Source organism: Pteropus vampyrus, unplaced genomic scaffold (assembly GCF_000151845.1).
Source record: "Pteropus vampyrus isolate Shadow unplaced genomic scaffold, Pvam_2.0 Scaffold723, whole genome shotgun sequence".
In the NCBI taxonomy this organism is placed as follows: domain Eukaryota; kingdom Metazoa; phylum Chordata; class Mammalia; order Chiroptera; family Pteropodidae; genus Pteropus; species Pteropus vampyrus.
In genome coordinates, this window is record NW_011889504.1 from 195,369 (window position 1) to 211,843 (window position 16,475).

General features: G+C 39.3%; 1 protein-coding gene across 4 annotated transcripts in view; it reads right to left on the reverse strand.

Annotated features, from left to right (window-relative positions):
- The window catches only part of LOC105309340 (butyrophilin subfamily 1 member A1-like), a 49,941-nt gene extending 33,727 nt beyond the window's left edge, over positions 1-16,214 (reverse strand). For all 4 annotated transcript variants that reach the window (XM_023526154.1, XM_023526152.1, XM_023526153.1 and 1 more), the window contains exons 1-4: positions 15,990-16,214; positions 12,948-13,295; positions 2,023-2,301; positions 629-745 (exon numbers count right to left, since the gene is read on the reverse strand). In XM_023526154.1, the coding sequence (XP_023381922.1) occupies positions 629-745; positions 2,023-2,301; positions 12,948-13,295; positions 15,990-16,089 (844 nt within the window). In that variant the 5' untranslated portion in view covers positions 16,090-16,214. The remainder of the gene's footprint in view (positions 1-628; positions 746-2,022; positions 2,302-12,947; positions 13,296-15,989) is intronic.
- Between the last annotated feature and the right edge of the window lie 261 nt (positions 16,215-16,475).

Genomic DNA, 16,475 nt, shown 5'->3' on the forward strand with positions numbered 1-16,475 from the left:
AAGTAAAAAGCCAACTCTGCTTGGAGAAAAAAATATCCAAATTAAGGGACAGAAAAATGACATCTCTTTAGAGGCATTTTCACCAGGAGAGAAAGGTGAGGCCCAGGCAGGTTGTGGTCTGGATGAAAACTCTAATCTGCCAAAACCATCTCACACTCACCAAGAAATGCTCTGATTCCTGATGCAGCTTGTTTGCAATCCCTATCCTCACCAAAACAAACAAACAAACAAAAACCCAAGGACACATGCATTCTCATCATAGAATGTAATTTTTTTAAAAAAGATTTTAGTTAGCAAGAAATGTCAGAGCATTAGATTACCTGTAGGTACATAAACAATGAATGAATGAATTTTCCAGAACCATAACTTTATGTGTCATGTCACTAATGAACTCCATATATGTGTACTTTTCTGGACGCTATAGTTGATCTTGACCAGAAAAATCTCTAATGTCTGACAAATACACAGACCTAAGAGTGTAAAGACAGAAGAAGTTCTTCTCTTTAGACATTTTCTCCACAATTTTAAGTGATAAAAAATCCCAACAGTGCATTTCTGAGTTTTTAAAACTATTATCTCTTGATTTCTTCACAAGTGAAGTCACTCTTCCCCACTTTTTCTAGTCTACCTTTGGCTTTTTTAGCACGCAGAAATAATATACTGATAATTATCATGCCGAATACCAGCAGAGCCACGAACACAGCCAGTCCCACTATCCAAGGACTGTTCCTTGGGAACAAGGCATCTGAAAAACAGAAATTGTCTCTATTAAGGTCCAGATTGACATCAGGTGACTTGGCTGTTAGAAATTAATCCCCAGAAGTTTTCTCTTTGGAGATATTTGTAGAAAGTGCAGACATTCCTCTGACAACTGCTCTTCTCTTGCAGTGTTCAATCTCAAGTTCTCTCTATCTTAAACAAATATGCCTTCTCCAACTGAAGCATATGAAAAATGACATTTTACTGATTGCAAAAGTCCCACAAACAATCATTCATGTATCCTTTGTGCAAAATATATTTGGGACTAAGTATTTGCTAAGTTATGAAGAAATAAAAGAATTAAGATATAGGTTTAGGCTCTCTTTGGGGAGATAATAAAATATAGAATCCAAAGTAGTTTAGGAAGAATGAGAGGGACACTCAATACATATTTTGTGGGGAGTAGTTTCCTGGGAGAGGAGATATCCAGATAAGGCCTTGAAGGGCCAGTGGAAAACTCTTAGTTATGACAAAATAAGAATGTGGCAATCATGGCAAATATGGTGCACTGGATAATTAAGTACATCTGGAAGATTGGTGTGCATTAGGAAGAGGGTGAGAGAAAGGGAAGGAGGGACAGAAAAAAGTTGGAGAAAGAAGAAAAAGCAAGAGAGAAAGAGCATTATCAATGGGCTGTAGAGTTCTCCCTGACTATGGTAAACCTTGTAGGAGAGTTGCAGGGGAGTGTGTGGGAAAAACCCCATGGCTTTGGAGAGTCATTTTGAGTAAGAACAGAATAGATTGGGGTGCCTGAGGTCTGATACAATTTGTACATGCTAATCCTCACAAAAACCTCATGAGTTAGACATTATTATTATATCTAATTAATAGTAGGGAGCTGGGTCAGGAAAGCCAATTGTTGCCCAAGATCACCAACCTGGTAGGTGGCACTGCCAGGATTCAAACTCAGTTTGACAGATGGGAGAAAACACTCATAACACTCAAAGTGGTATGAGTGTTTTCCTGGGTGGTGACAGTAGGGAGAGTCAGAAAGGACTTTGGCGTGTTCCTCAGAACACTTCATCCCCTGTTGAATGCTTTTGTATATCCATACATTCACTTTTACTAAGTAAAATATTGAAATATCTTTGCCATAGAGAGGAATACAAAGCAGAACAAAAGATGTACTTTTCCTAGCTCTCCTCATAAGAGCTACAAATGAATGAGCTAGAATGTCCTTCTGGCCTGTCAGTCATGAGTCTTTGACAATCAGAACTTAATCAATAGTGACAGCTGGGGATGCAGACTCTGGAAGGGACTGACCTGCCACAGAAACACGTGCTCCCTTCTCCACACCAAGAACTGGGTTTCTTATGACACAGGACACATTTTTTGAACTTTTGTCCACTATGATAGATGATTGCACGTGAAATAGGCCATTTCCTTCTATTGTCTTTGTCTCAGAGGCTGGTGTCAAATGCAGTCCTTGCAGGTCCTTCCACTGCACCTCAGGCTCTGGGTACCACCCTGTGGATGTGCAGGTCACCTTAATGCCCTTGGTGTTACCAGACTCAATGTGAATATGAGGAGCCATACCTGTGCCTGGAAAATAAAAAAAAAGTAGAGAAAGTATGCTTCTCTGAAAGTTTTTTGTCCATCTCACATTGGCCAATGAATCCGTGTTTGCTAATTAATGTCTGTGTATCTCAACTTTCTTACTTGTGAAAGTGGGGATAAAAATATACTGACCACATAGAAGTTTGGGGAGGAATATCAGTATTTAACAAAGTACTCAAACACCAAGCATATACATATTGATTGTTTTCTTTTGCCTCCCTGCCCTTTGAGATTCATCATTTTATCTGATGATTCTTAAATTTGAGTGGTAAATTACTCTATCAATCTAGCTGCAGCCTGTGAAATTAAGAACACACCTCAGTTAGTGGCTTTCTGTGGCAAATTATTAGTCATGCCCACGATATCCATTTAACTCTTCTTGCAGCAAAGTGCTTTCATTAGGGCTTCTTGTGAAGGTGGGGATCCTATGTCAGTGTGTCCAACACAACAAACTTTGAGTACTTGAAATAAGGTTAGTAGAACTGAATGAATGACTTATTTTTATATTTTTAGGATCAATTAAATTTAAGTTTAAATATCAATGTGTAGATTGTAGCTAGTGTAACGGGTAGCATAGTGTGGGATAATGTATGTTATAGCTATGGACATGTCTGCCTAGGTACAGATGACATGTTAAAACATCTGTACCATTTAGGAGTGGCCTTGAGATGCTAGTGAAGGGCTGTGGATGGAGATAGCATGAGCACTGTCTGCATCACATCCTTAAAAGAAAAGGGGCCATACCCTCCCCTTACTCCTTCTTTTCCCAAGGGTGGCAGGGAGTCTTCTTCAAATATGAAAATGAAGGTTGTGCTGTAGGCAACAGAGCATCCAAATTAAAGTGATGTGGACACCTCACAGTGTCCAGGTTTCTTCATCCCTGTGCTCCTTCTTCCTGAGAACTCAGATGAGGAGAAGCTTCAGATTCAGCTGCAGTGCTTTGCAGTTTGATGTATAGTGGCAGTCTTTCCCTAACCAACACAATTATACCAAAATCAAGATCAAATTCACTGGAATTGAACCATCTTTGTTGTCAGTTTAATTTCCCCCCCTAAAACAATATGTTCAAGTTCTAACCCCTGGCAGCTGGGAATGTGACCTTATATAGAAACAGCATCTGAAAACAGTAACTGAATTAGTAAAGATGAAGTCACATTAGATTAGGGTGAGTCTCAATCCAAAATGACTGATGTCTTTAAAAAAGAAGAGGGACATTTGGACAAAGAGATGGAGACACACAGGTAAGACAGCCATGCAAGACAGAGACAGAGATTGTAGTGACAAGACAGGATGCCTAAGGCTACCAGAAACTGGAAGAGGCAGGAAAGACTCACCACGGGGTGCATTGGCAGGAGCATGGCCCTGCTGACACACTGATTTTGACTTCTGGCCTCCAGAACATTGAGAAAATAAAAATCTGTTGTTTTAAGCCACTTAATATGTGGCTATTTGTCACAGCAGCACAGAGTTAGCACAACCATCTATTATGTTCATAAAGGAAAATTATCTAATGCTATCTGATGTGCATAGATGATCAGGTCCTAAAGATATACCATGAGGTAACTAGTGAATGTTGCTCTAAGCCTCTGACAACCTAGATGGCACAGTGAGGGCCTCCAGTAACAGAACTGAGAAATAGTATTTTCAAAAGATAATAGCTTTCAAAAGCAGTAGGGCTTTGTGGTTATGAGGGTAGGCTCTTGAGTCAAAGGGTTGGATCTATACCTCCTGACACAGTACCAGATTACAACCAAGCACTGAAGAGCCTCATGCCTCAAATCCCTTTCTTTGAAATGAGGATAATAACAGCCTCAACTCATGGGGTTGAAGTAAAGCTTATGCCATGCAAAGTGCTTACTATTTTTTAATAAATAAACGTGAATCACTTTAAGGAGTTAATCAAGAAATAGGCTATCGAATTCCACCACTTATGCCTCTAAATGGCCATCTCTTTTCCACCTCCTCAGCTCCTATTCTGAGTTTAAGATTTCATTATCTCTCGCCTTGATGAATAAAAACAGTTATATAAAAAAGTTAATCAGATGGGAATCCAAAATGGCAGAGTAAGTAAATGTTGTGTTTGCCTCCTCCCATAACCACATCAAAATTACAACTACAGAATAGCCATCAGTGAGAATCACCTGAAGTCTAGCTGAACAGAAGTCTTATAACTAAGGACACACAGAATAAGCCACGCTGAGACTATGGGAGCTGAGGTGAGAAACAGGCTGGCCTCAAACCCACAGGAGAGATAGCTCAGCTGCAGAGGTCTCCACTGAAGAGTGAGGGGTCCCAGCCACATACCAGGCTCAGGGTTCCAGTGCTGTGAAGAGAATTCTCCACTATTTCTAGCTCTGAAAATCTGCAGAGACTGTGGCTGAGTGAGATTCAGGATGGCAGAAGTTGCCAGAGTTCCTCTTAAATGACCCATGGATGGAGTTACTCATTGATGGAGTTACTCATTCACTTTGAGCTCCAACATTGGAGCAGCTGCTTAAAAGACAACAGGGACATACGGGAGTAACTCAATTGTCTGGCTTCAAGGTGAAGGCTGCAGGAGTAGCTGCCATTGTCCCTGTGTTGAGGCCTCTTCCTTTGCATCCCATGGGCAGGCTCCATCTTTCCTGTGTTAAGATTCCCGCCCCCTCCCTCCACCCACCGCTCCAACACATACACACAACCAAATCTGAGTCTGCATTGGTCTGGTGAACTCTGCTCACTCCACCCTGGTGATTCCCTGGGACCCTGATGAACCTAACTCACACATTACCAGGGGCTCTTTCAGTGGTGGGCAGCCAGCTCTGCCTGCACTGCAGTCTTTCTTGGACAATTGTCAAGGGTTCATGAGCCTGAGAATGGCAGTGGCTGGTCTTGGTGTGCTCTGAGCCTTTTGCTCACTGACCACAGGCTCAGCACTAGTGCCAGACCTGAATTTGCATTAACCTGGTAAACACCACTCACCCCACACAGATGACTCACTGAGACCTCCCTCACTCAATCTTACACCACCTAGGGCTCTTTCAAGGGCTGAGCTTTATGAGCACGCAGCAGGTGGTGGCAGGCCTTGGGGTACCCTGGGCCTTTTGCTGAGCTGCCCCAGGCTGGGTACTAGTGGCAGCTGGCCTTGGTTCACAGCATGGCCTCTCTCTCATGCCGCTATGTTAAGGCCACCCTGCCAAAACTGGTACACATAGCACATCTACCTAATACATAGAAACAGAGAGAGGCAGCCCAAATAAGGAAACAAAGAAATGTATCCAAAATGAAATAATAGGAGATAACTCCAGAAAAAAAGCTAAACAAAATGGAGACAAACAACCTACCAGATACAGAGTTCAAAACACTGGTTATAAGGATGCTCAATGAACTTAGTGAAAACTTCAACAAAGAGATAATAAGCATATAAAAGGACAAAAAAATAACATAAAAAGAACTAGTCCAAAATGAAGAAAGTAATAACTGAAACCATCTAGAAAGAACCAATAGCAGATTAGATGAAACAGAAAACTGAATCAGCAATTTAGAAGACAAGGTAGCAGAAAACACTCAATCAGAACAGCAACAAGAAAAACAATTTTTTTTTGTTGAAAACCGCATGATATCACTTATATGTGAGATAGAAACCTAAAAGCAACAAATGAACAAGACAAACAACAGAGACTCATGGACATGGACAACAGACTAATGGTACCAGAGGGTGGTGGGGAGAGGGAAAGAGGGAGGTATATGGGGTAAAAGGGGTCAAATATTTAGTGACAGAAAGAAATCTAACTATGAGCGGTGAATACACAATGCAATATATATGCACCTTACTGTTAAATTTTACACCTGAAATTAAAAAAGAAAAACAAAATTTTAAATGAGAATAGTATAAGGGGCCTTTGAAACAACATCAAGAGTAACAACATTTGCATCATAGGGGTACCAGAAAGATAAGAGAAAGATTAAAATTTTGAGAATTTATAGGAAGAAATAACGACTGAAAACTTCCCTTACATGGCAAAGGAAATAGACATACAAGTCCAGGAAGCACACAGAGTCTCAAACAAGATGAACCCAAAGAGGCCCACACTAAGACACATCATAACTAAAATGCCAAAGGTTAAAGACAAAGAGACAATTGTAAAAGCAGAAAGAGAAAGACAGTTAGTTGTCTACAAGGGAGCTCTCATATGACTGTCAGATGATTTCTCAACAGAACTTTCTTTGCAGGCCAGAAGGGATTGGCAAGAAAACATTGTCAAGCACTATTTAGAGTGATGAAAAGCAAGGACCTACAACCAAGATTACTATACCCAGCAAAGCTAACATTTAGAATTAAAGAGCTTCCAAGAGAAGAAAAACAACCTTCTTAGACTATATCAAGAAAAACTGAAATTGAAACCATCGTCAAACACCTACCAGAAAGTAAAAGTCCAGGAGCAGATGGCTTTGCCAGTGAATTCTACCAAACATCAAAGAAGATTTAACATCTATTCTCCTCAAAGTCTTCCGAAAAGTGAAGAGAAGGAAATGTTTCCTAACATTTTATGAAGCTAATATTACCCTGATACAAAAACTTGGTAAAGATAACACACACACAAAAAAAAGAAAACAAAACATGTGAAGGACCTGTATAATGAAAATTATAAGATTCTATTAAAAGAAATTGAAGAAGACACAAAGAAATGGAAAAAGATTCTGTGTTCCTAGAATGGAACAATCAACATAGTTGAAATTACCTAATTACCTAAAGCATTATACAGATTTAATGAAATTCCTTCAAAATCCCATCGGCATTTTTAAAAAATAAAAATAAAACAAAAAATCATAAGATTTGTATGGAAGTACTAAAGACCCCAAATAGTCAAAGCTATCCTGAGAAAAAGGAATAAGCTCTGCCCGACTTCAAATTATGCTACAAGGTGACAATAATCAAAATGGCATGTTATTAGCAGAAAAATAGACACACAGACCAGTGAAACAGAATTGAGAGTCCAGAAGCAAGCCCCCGTTATATGAGTGAAAAATTTTCAACAAAGGAGCCAAAAACATAAAATGGGGAAAGGAAAGCTTCTTCAATAAATGGTGCTGGGAAAACCAGAAAGCCACATGCAAAAGAATGAAACTAGACTGTTGTCTATCACCACACATTTAAATTAACTCAAAATGGATTAAGAACTTGGATATAAGACCTGAAACAATAAAATTCATGGAAGAAAACATATTTACTAAACTCATAGACCTTAGACTCAAAGAGGATTTTATGAATTTGACCTCAAAAGCAAGAGAAGTAAAAGCAAAAATAAATGAATGGGACTATATCAAACTACAAGGCTTCTGTACAGTAGAAGAAACCATCAATAAGGCAAAGAGAATCATCCGAATGGGAAAGTGTATTTGCAAGAAATGCCTCCGATAAGGGCCTAATATCCAAAATGTATAAAGAACTCATATAACAACAAAATACACAACTCAATAACAACAACAACAAAAAATCCCCAAACAATCCAATTAAAAAATGGGCAGAGGATCTGAACAGGCAGTTCTCCCAAGAAGACATACAAATGGCCAATAAACATATGAAAGGATCCTCAACTTCACTAGCAATTAGGGAAAAGCAAAACAAAACAATAATGAGATCCCATCTCACATCTGTTAGAATGGCTGTTATCAACAGGACAAGTAGTAACAAGTGTTGGAGAAAATGTGGAGAAAAAGGAACCCTCAAACATTGCTATTGGGAATGTAAGTTGGTACAGCCACTGCGGAAAATAGTATGGAGGTTTCTCAGAAAACTAATAATTGATCTACCATTTGATCCAGTAATCCCTCTACTGGGTATTTACCCCCAAAACTTGAAAACATTTATCCAAAAAGATATATGCACAATGATGTTCATAGTAGCATTAGTCATGGTGTCTGGGACATGGTAGCAACTGAAGTGTTCTACAATAGATGACTGGATAAAGGAGATGTGGCACATATATACAATGGAATATTACTCAGCTATAAGGAGAGTTGAAATACTTTAATTTGCAACAACATGGACAGATCTTGAAATAACCATGCTAAGTGAAATAAGCCAAACAGAAAAAAATTGAAAACCACATGATATCGTGTATATGTGGGATATTAATCTAAAAGCAACAAACAAACATGACAAACAGAGACTGGTAGACATGGAGAGTGGACTAGTGATTACCAGAGGGAAGGGGAAAAGCGGGGAGGTAGATAGGCATTAATAGGTCAAATATGTGTTGATGGAAAGAAATCTAATTATGGGTGGTGAACGCATAATACAATATATATATATACATATATATATATATATGACTTGCTGAATTGTACACTTGAAACGTATTGGATTTTGTTAATGTCACCCCCAAATTAATTAATTAATTTTAAAAAGAAAACTAATTTTAAAATATATTGGCTAACAAATATTCAAAAAAATAAAAAAAATATATAAATATTTTATGACTCAGCAATTTTCTTGTGGATATTGATTCAAAGTAATTCAAAACACTAATTCAAAAAACTATATTCACCTCTATGTTCATTGCAGCATTATTTACAGCAGCCAAGACATGGAAGAATCTAAGTGCCCATCAACAGACAATTGGATAAAGAAGCCGTGATACCTATATACAATGGGATATTACTCAGTCATAAAACAGAATGGAATCTTATCGTTTGCAACAACTTGGATGAACCTGAAAGGTATTATGCTAAGTGAAATAAGTCAGACAGGGAAAGATAAATACCATATATGGAATCTAAAGAATAAAACAAACAAAACAGAAACAGATTCATATGCACAGAATACAGACTGATTATTTCCATGTGGGCAGGGGTTTTGGGGCCTGGGTAAGACAGGTGAAGGGATTAAGAAGTACAAATTGGTAGTTACAAAAGAGTCATGGAATATAAAGTAAAGCATAGGGGATATAGTCAATAATATTGTAATAACTATGTATGGAATCAAATGGTACTAGACTCGTCAGAGGGATAACTTCATAAATTAGATAAATGTCTAACCACCATGCTGTACCCCTGAAACTAATATAAAATAATATTGAATGTCAACTCTAACTGAAAAAAAGAAGAAAGTTATGACCACAAAAAAAGACATAAAAAGTTAGTAAATAAAATGTTAATCAGTCAAAATTAAAAGAAAAGATGGTTTACATTTGTCTTTTGGGATATTTTCATTTGAAAAAAATTGTATATTAGATCTGGATATCCTAAAATTTGAGGAAAAATGTGATTATGTATAAGTTTTTTGTAAAGTCATTATATTTAACAGGAATTTGTTAAAACATAATAAATGTTTAATTAAGGTGTCAGATTTGGGGGGAACAAAACAGTAAAGTTGCCCTTTGAATCATGCAGTTCTGTTTCCCTTACTAAATGTGTGGGCTTAAGGTAAGCAAATCTTGCAAATAGGTACTTATAGTAGCTGATTACAGCATCACTTACAGAATAGGAAGGGCAACGGGGGTGGGGAGTGGTAGTCATAATTTAAGAAGCTTGGAAAGAGTATTCTAAATGTTGTCTAGGTCACCAATTTTCTAATTTGATTTATGATGCCAATGGTCAAGGAGGAAAAATGCCAGTACCAGAAAAAAGCCAGGCTTCTTCGGTTCTCCCACTCCTGAGAGTTGTCATCTGCTCATTTGAGGCCTGGGTGGTTCCTGCCATAGCAAAGCTGAATTTGATCAATTTTTTATTCTATCAATTTTGAGAGAGTTTAGTATTTTTACTCTCTTATGATCACAGTGGGAAGAAGGAATTTATAATTTTCACTAGTATAATGAGCATTTCTAATTATGTTATTGATTTTCAAGCCTTCATATTCTATTGATATGTTAGAAAATATTTTGGTTAAGTTTGCAGCAATACATTTTTGTTTGCTGCAAACAAAAATGTTGCAGTTGTTGGTTCATGGATTTGCTTACTTGTCACCTACTAGTGATAAACTAGTTAGATGTATAGGACAGTGGTGTGTGGTGACTTTAAGCAGAAAGTAACTCAGAATTCACTACAGGTCTACACACAGTAGAACTTTTATTACCCACACTCTCTGGATATTTAAACATCACAGGAAGTGAGCTGGGTATACTTGGTTTTAGGTGTGGATTAAATTTTTTCTGGAGATAGATGGGAATCTGGGGATAACTACCCGCAGGGACTATATATCCAGTGGGAACTGCTTACTTACCCTGGGCCAAACCACTGCTCCAGGATGAAGGGGTGCATTAAAGAAATGCATGCATGAAACCACACTACCGTGAAAATCAAAGAAAAACCTGAGGTCTCCTAGTAGAGAGAATCAAAGAGGAACTGTCATTTGCCAAGACTGGCACAAATGAGAATCTTTGATGTTGAACAGTATGTGTGGGTGACAGGTACAAGTGGATCTGTCTCAGGAAGAACAACCCAAGGTAATGGAAAATGTTCACCTGGACAAGGTAAGAGCACTGAATCAGCACAGAACTTTATTTTTCTTATATATAATAATGGAGGATAACATACCAAAATGAGATGGTTCTCACGTAAAAACAAACAAACAAACAAACAAATCCACCACCACCACCACCAACAACAACAACAACAACAAAAACATGGCAAAAAGAACATGCAAAGTACAAACCCCTGAAGTTAGAGAGCACAGAAATCTTTCTTTTGGAATAAAAACTGGATTACGTATTATTTCAGTATTTATACACAAACATACTCTCATGGGCCATGGGGTAATAGAATTTGCCTAAATATTCAGAAGTACATCTCAGTCCATAGATCTGAATTCATCCCATGGGTGCACTGAAAAATTGCATCTGCAAATATTGTACTACTTGGAGTATCAAATCCAGGGTATTTTACTGCTCTTAGGCAACATGAGAAAGTGATCCAAACTTCTTTGGGTGTGGTGGGCTCTATTTGGCTTAATAAAAAGGTGAGTGAAATTCACAGGCATTGTTGTAGTATTGTCCACAGCACAAATTAAGAAGTTTGTCAGAGACTTTTTCTTAGTTATATTTTTTAAAATGTGAGTATTTTTGTGCTTGGGTGGCAAACACAACTGCTCTTGCCTTTCTGACTTGGAGAAGTCATGGAAGTGATACGTCTGGAAACCTCACCTGCTGGGACATAGGAGATTGTAAAGAAGATTCTTGAACATGTCAACCATTGTTGGAGCTCAGAACAAACAGCTATAGCCACAACGCTTCAATTTAGTGCCAATAAATTTTAAACTGAAAATGCAGGTTCAGAGGATAAAGAGGAATAGCAGTAGAAAGTTGGTATTCTAACACTTTATTTAGCAGTAGAATTTGTGCAAAGAACAAAGGCATCTGGGGTAAAGATAAACAAGATGATCCAGAGAAATGATATATTGCTCGATTAGAAAGCAACGGTAGCAGCTGGCTTTCAAATTGAAAGCCATTGATAAGTGTTTACTCAGGGTTTGGGACATGTTCTAGTGTATGTTTGACTCCTAGATTGTCTCAGAAGTCACCACAGTAAAGTCTGGATCCTTGTCCAGAGGTGAGACTTAATGAAGGATGACAACAGCAGGGCTCACTCTTGTAGCTCTGGCAGTGCCTGGGTAAATGCCTCCTGCAGGGGCGGCACTCATTTGCATACAGTAGACACTTGCAGTAGGGAGCTGGCTAAAAGAAGCAACTTTTGTTACGAACTCAGAAATGACTCTTAGAGGGAGGTATGTATGCTCTTCATGATGGCAGAAATTTTATTAGGGAATTGTATGAACCAAAGCGTCTGGCTAGCAAAAAATTGGCAAAAAAGTTGTTTAAAACTTGTAAACAAGTCTCTTTGCAGTAGCCTCCTTTAATTGATGAAGAATCATGTAAGTTTCTTACTTATATAAATGTGAGTCCAACAGTTACCTGGGGCATATCCAGACTGTCACTGAAGGGGAGGGAGTATTTAAGTTTTTTCTCTCTTTGAGAGGCGAATGTTACTGGACTCCCTCTGATAGATTATAAGGGGAGGTGATACAGAAACTCATCACCTGAGCTTGGCACAAGGCCCTCTGATGTTTGTAGAAAAAGGGCTGATTTGGGCTCATGTATGACTGGAACTAAAACCTTTTTTACCCATTCACACTGGCAAGGGGAATTTTTCTGGGGAAAATGTCTGAGCTGGGCGGGACCTAAGAGAACAGACTTGCACAAGGGTCTGAGTAAAGCAAGATGCCTTAACAAGAGTGAGTAGACCACTTTTGACTGGGTAATGAGGAGTGTGGCGCGATCAGGGTCCCGGCGCTGAGTCCCAGGCCTGGGGCGGGCTGGTCAGATGCCTCCCGCTCAGGTGCAGCCCCTTTGGCTTTGGAAGGTAGACTGAGGCATGTTTCAGGACTTCAGAAAGGAGGCACCCTCGAATCCCTGCTCTCTCCTCTCTTTAAGCAATTGTGTTGACAAAGAAAACAGATGTGAATATATTTCTTCTATAATCTGCAGGAGCTGAAGGAAGCTCGTCAGGCGAGTCTCGCCTCTGCGACAGTTTTGTAGCCCAGCGTGGTGTCTGTGTAAGCCCAACCATCTGCGCCCTGCAGCTGTTCCTACACTGTTGGTTGCTGACTGGACCGAAAAAGAATACAGATTGAGAGTTTCGTTGCAGAGGCTCACCTGTGACCAACACCTCGAATTTTGCTTCGTTGTAGTAGGTGGGACTCTCAAAGAAACACGTGTACTCCCCGCCGTCGGAAGCGTGGACAGGACGGACCCTCAGGGACACGAGCCCACGGGTGGCGTTCTCCAGCAGGACCTCTGCCCTTGCTCGGTAATCCTGCCTTTGCGGCTCCGCGGGGTCCTGGGGGCTTGGGTAACGATGCACCAGACCCGGGGAGTGGGCTCGGTACCACCTCACCTCCATGTCTCCAGCGTCCCTTGGAGGGCTGAGCTGACAGGGCAGCACAATCTCTTCCTCAACCACAGCGATGACCGGCGACCTCGGTCCTATCACGTGGAATTGCCCTGGAAATAATGAAGACAAGGATGTGTCATCTGTGGGCTGGTGGCAGGCATGGGTGTGACCCTCTGATGGTGGGGTGGGGCAGACCTAGAGGAAGGGTGCTCAGTCACACTGTGAGCGTGACAGGGAACAGGACACACACCCGTGTGTGACATCAATATGACCCTAACTACAGTTTAATTATCTTTCCATTTGCCTAGGACTGGAATTCAAATGCATGTAAATTACTGTAAGTCTTATCTATGTCTTTCTGAATATTTTCTCAGTAACAAAATCTTAAAGAGAATTGCTAAAATTTAAATATTTAAAGTTATTTTCTTTGCTTGTTTATTTCTTCTTGACATTAAAATGTTTTCCCAAGTCTACCAAAAACAACTGCATCTCATTTCACATTTGTTTTTCAGTTAAAGAGACCTTCACAGTTGGCAAGATTAATAAATTCCAGAGATCTGCTAAAACACGGGGCTTATATTTAAAATACTGTGCTCACTTAGATTTGAGTGTAGAACTCACTTAGATTTTTATCACACACGAACATAATGTAAACAATAAAAAAACGAAATGGCAGGAGAAAACTTTTGAAAGCGATGAGTATGAGTATTGCCTTGATTGTGGTGGTAGTTTCACAAGTGTTTGTATATGTGTTGTAAATTTTTACACTTCAGTTTTTCCTGTGGCCTCAACATTGTTGCAAGCAGGCTGAGAACACTTCACCCAGGTGGCTACGTGCACAAGTGTGACAAGGCTGGTTTCTGTCACAAGTTTCCTGCTTACCCTCCTCTGACTATGACTTAGTGACATTCAAAAGCAGAAATTTCCTTGTGCCTTTTACTTGTGTGTTTCACTCCAATTAAGTCACTTGCTCATGAGTCCTCTCCCTTTCTCTGCTTCCAAACTGCTGGGTTTACTCCCCTCATTGTTACCTGCCCCCTCCCACAGCCCCCTCAGAGAATGTGACCATATCCCTAAGATTTGTTGTAAAATAAACTTTGTTGTCCTGAGCCTCTCCTATGTCTCTTCTTGTGGCTGCATCTGACCTACTATCTCAGAATAGAAAACAGCACGTGTGGCATCCACTCATCAAATTGTATGTAGTAAAAACACTGTTTGTATATCAATTTCCACTCCATGAAGGTAATTTTAAAAAAAAGGAAACTTCATAAATTTAATAGGTTTTTTTCAGTTCTGTTATAATTTTTTTCAACGTTTCAATTGTTTTCTTGTGTTTTTAGTAGATGATATTTCTGAGGTGGTAGACTGGGCTATGATTTTAGAATTTAAAGTTATCTTTTATTTGTTGACAAAATAACTATATTAATTTTACTGCTCAATAGCATGTTTCATTATAATATAGATTTTCTGTTAAAATATATGAATATTCCACTGTATACTTTTGCATTTAAATGGAATACTTTGTACTTATTTCAACCAAACCATTGCTTGGCAATCCTGTGCATTCTCAATTGGACCAATTTTCTTCTGTTAAAATAAAATTTCACATTGGAAGTAACGATTTTAAGAGCACAAACACACAACTATAAACATAAGGGTATTTGTTGAAGCCCAAATTATCTGGACACTGTGCTAGGTCCTGAGTTCAATGGGCACAGAACATCCCTCTAGCAGGCATGTGGACTTTTTCATAGGTTAAGCTTTAGAAGTAGTGTCATGTAAAACTGAACAGAATGAAAAACAGGAAGTGTATTTTAAGATACCATGTTTATATTATACATACCATGTTTATATTATATTATATATAGTTATATATAATTAATTATATAGTTATATATAAAATAATTATATTATTTTATCTTCAATAAAATAGATAAAATAGAAAAGGAAAGGGACACAGAAAGATAGAGATAAAGAGCCAGGGATGAGAAAAGTCCTCAGGTTTGCAGGTCCAGGAAACAGGAAAAGAGCTGCAGCTCTGCAGATGTTCTTCTGTGAGATAAGGTTGAGGCAGGACAGGGTGAATTTCCCTGAGGGTAGGAACCAAGCCCTGCAGGGAGAGAGAAGTGGGTTCTGGGCAGAGCTTAAGAGAGAATTCAAACACACACCAAAGTTAGAGTCAAAAGGAAAGTTTATTGGAGAAGAGGTAATGCTCCATGGACAGAGCATGGTCTCCTCTCAGAGGCAGAGTGAGAGAGCCTGAGAGAGACTTAGAAGGACAGAGACAATAGAGAGAAACAAGGACAGTGAGGGAGACAGATTAAAGGCACTGACAGGGACCCAGAGTGTTCAGGGAATTCAGTTTCTATATCATTCTTAATTTCTGTGAATTATGATTTAAAAACTTTGTTTACCCATTTCCTTTTGATGGCATGGGCATACAGTGAGGAAGGATGAGTATGTAGCATGAAAATGTAAGAATATGTAGTGTGAAAGGCCTGTTGGCAGTTCCCAGCCTTTAATCCACAGGTCTCTATGATTTTAGACATAGGGAATGAACAATTTTATTTGTGTAGAGCACCACTTAAAGACTCCATTTTCTTGTTTCCCCTTCAGAGTGTAGGGAATGGGTTGTTAGCAATCTCAGCAAAAATCTTCCTTCATTCTGAAGGACTGGTCAGCATGTTGTAGTCTCTGAATGTAGATTGATTAACATTTAGTTCTCTTGCCTCCTCCCTGCATTAAGGTGACTTCTATACCGGGCTCCAGGATAAAGAAAAGCATGGCTGTCCTGCCCCACTTACCTGTGACTGGCCACGGTAGCAGGATTGAGAGCAGGAGAGTCCCGGTGCTTATCCACAAGGGCTGCATCCTAACAGGTCTCAGTACTGGGGGGCCAGACATTCACCTCCCATGGATTGTCAGGGGGCAACAGTCCTGTTTTCTCGCCCACTGGTGCTCACATCCTCTTTAAAACACTGTGAACATGATTCCTAAACAGAAACCTGACTTGTCAGGCCGCCCACATATGGGAGTGTGAAAGCAGGAAGTAAGCAGACTCAGAGCCTTCTGAGTCAGCCTGTTATGTATTAAAGGGCCAAACAAGGAAAGAAGAAAACCAGAGCAGAGCATTGATCGCATGATGAGAAAACCACTTCATAGCATGAAGAAAACTGTGACCCTCAACTCTTTTCATCTTAGTTTCTATACTTGGTTTTCTGAATGGTATTAAAAATTACTCATTTACACTTTCAAGGAAAAAAACTTTAAGTGACTATCTTATTTTCATA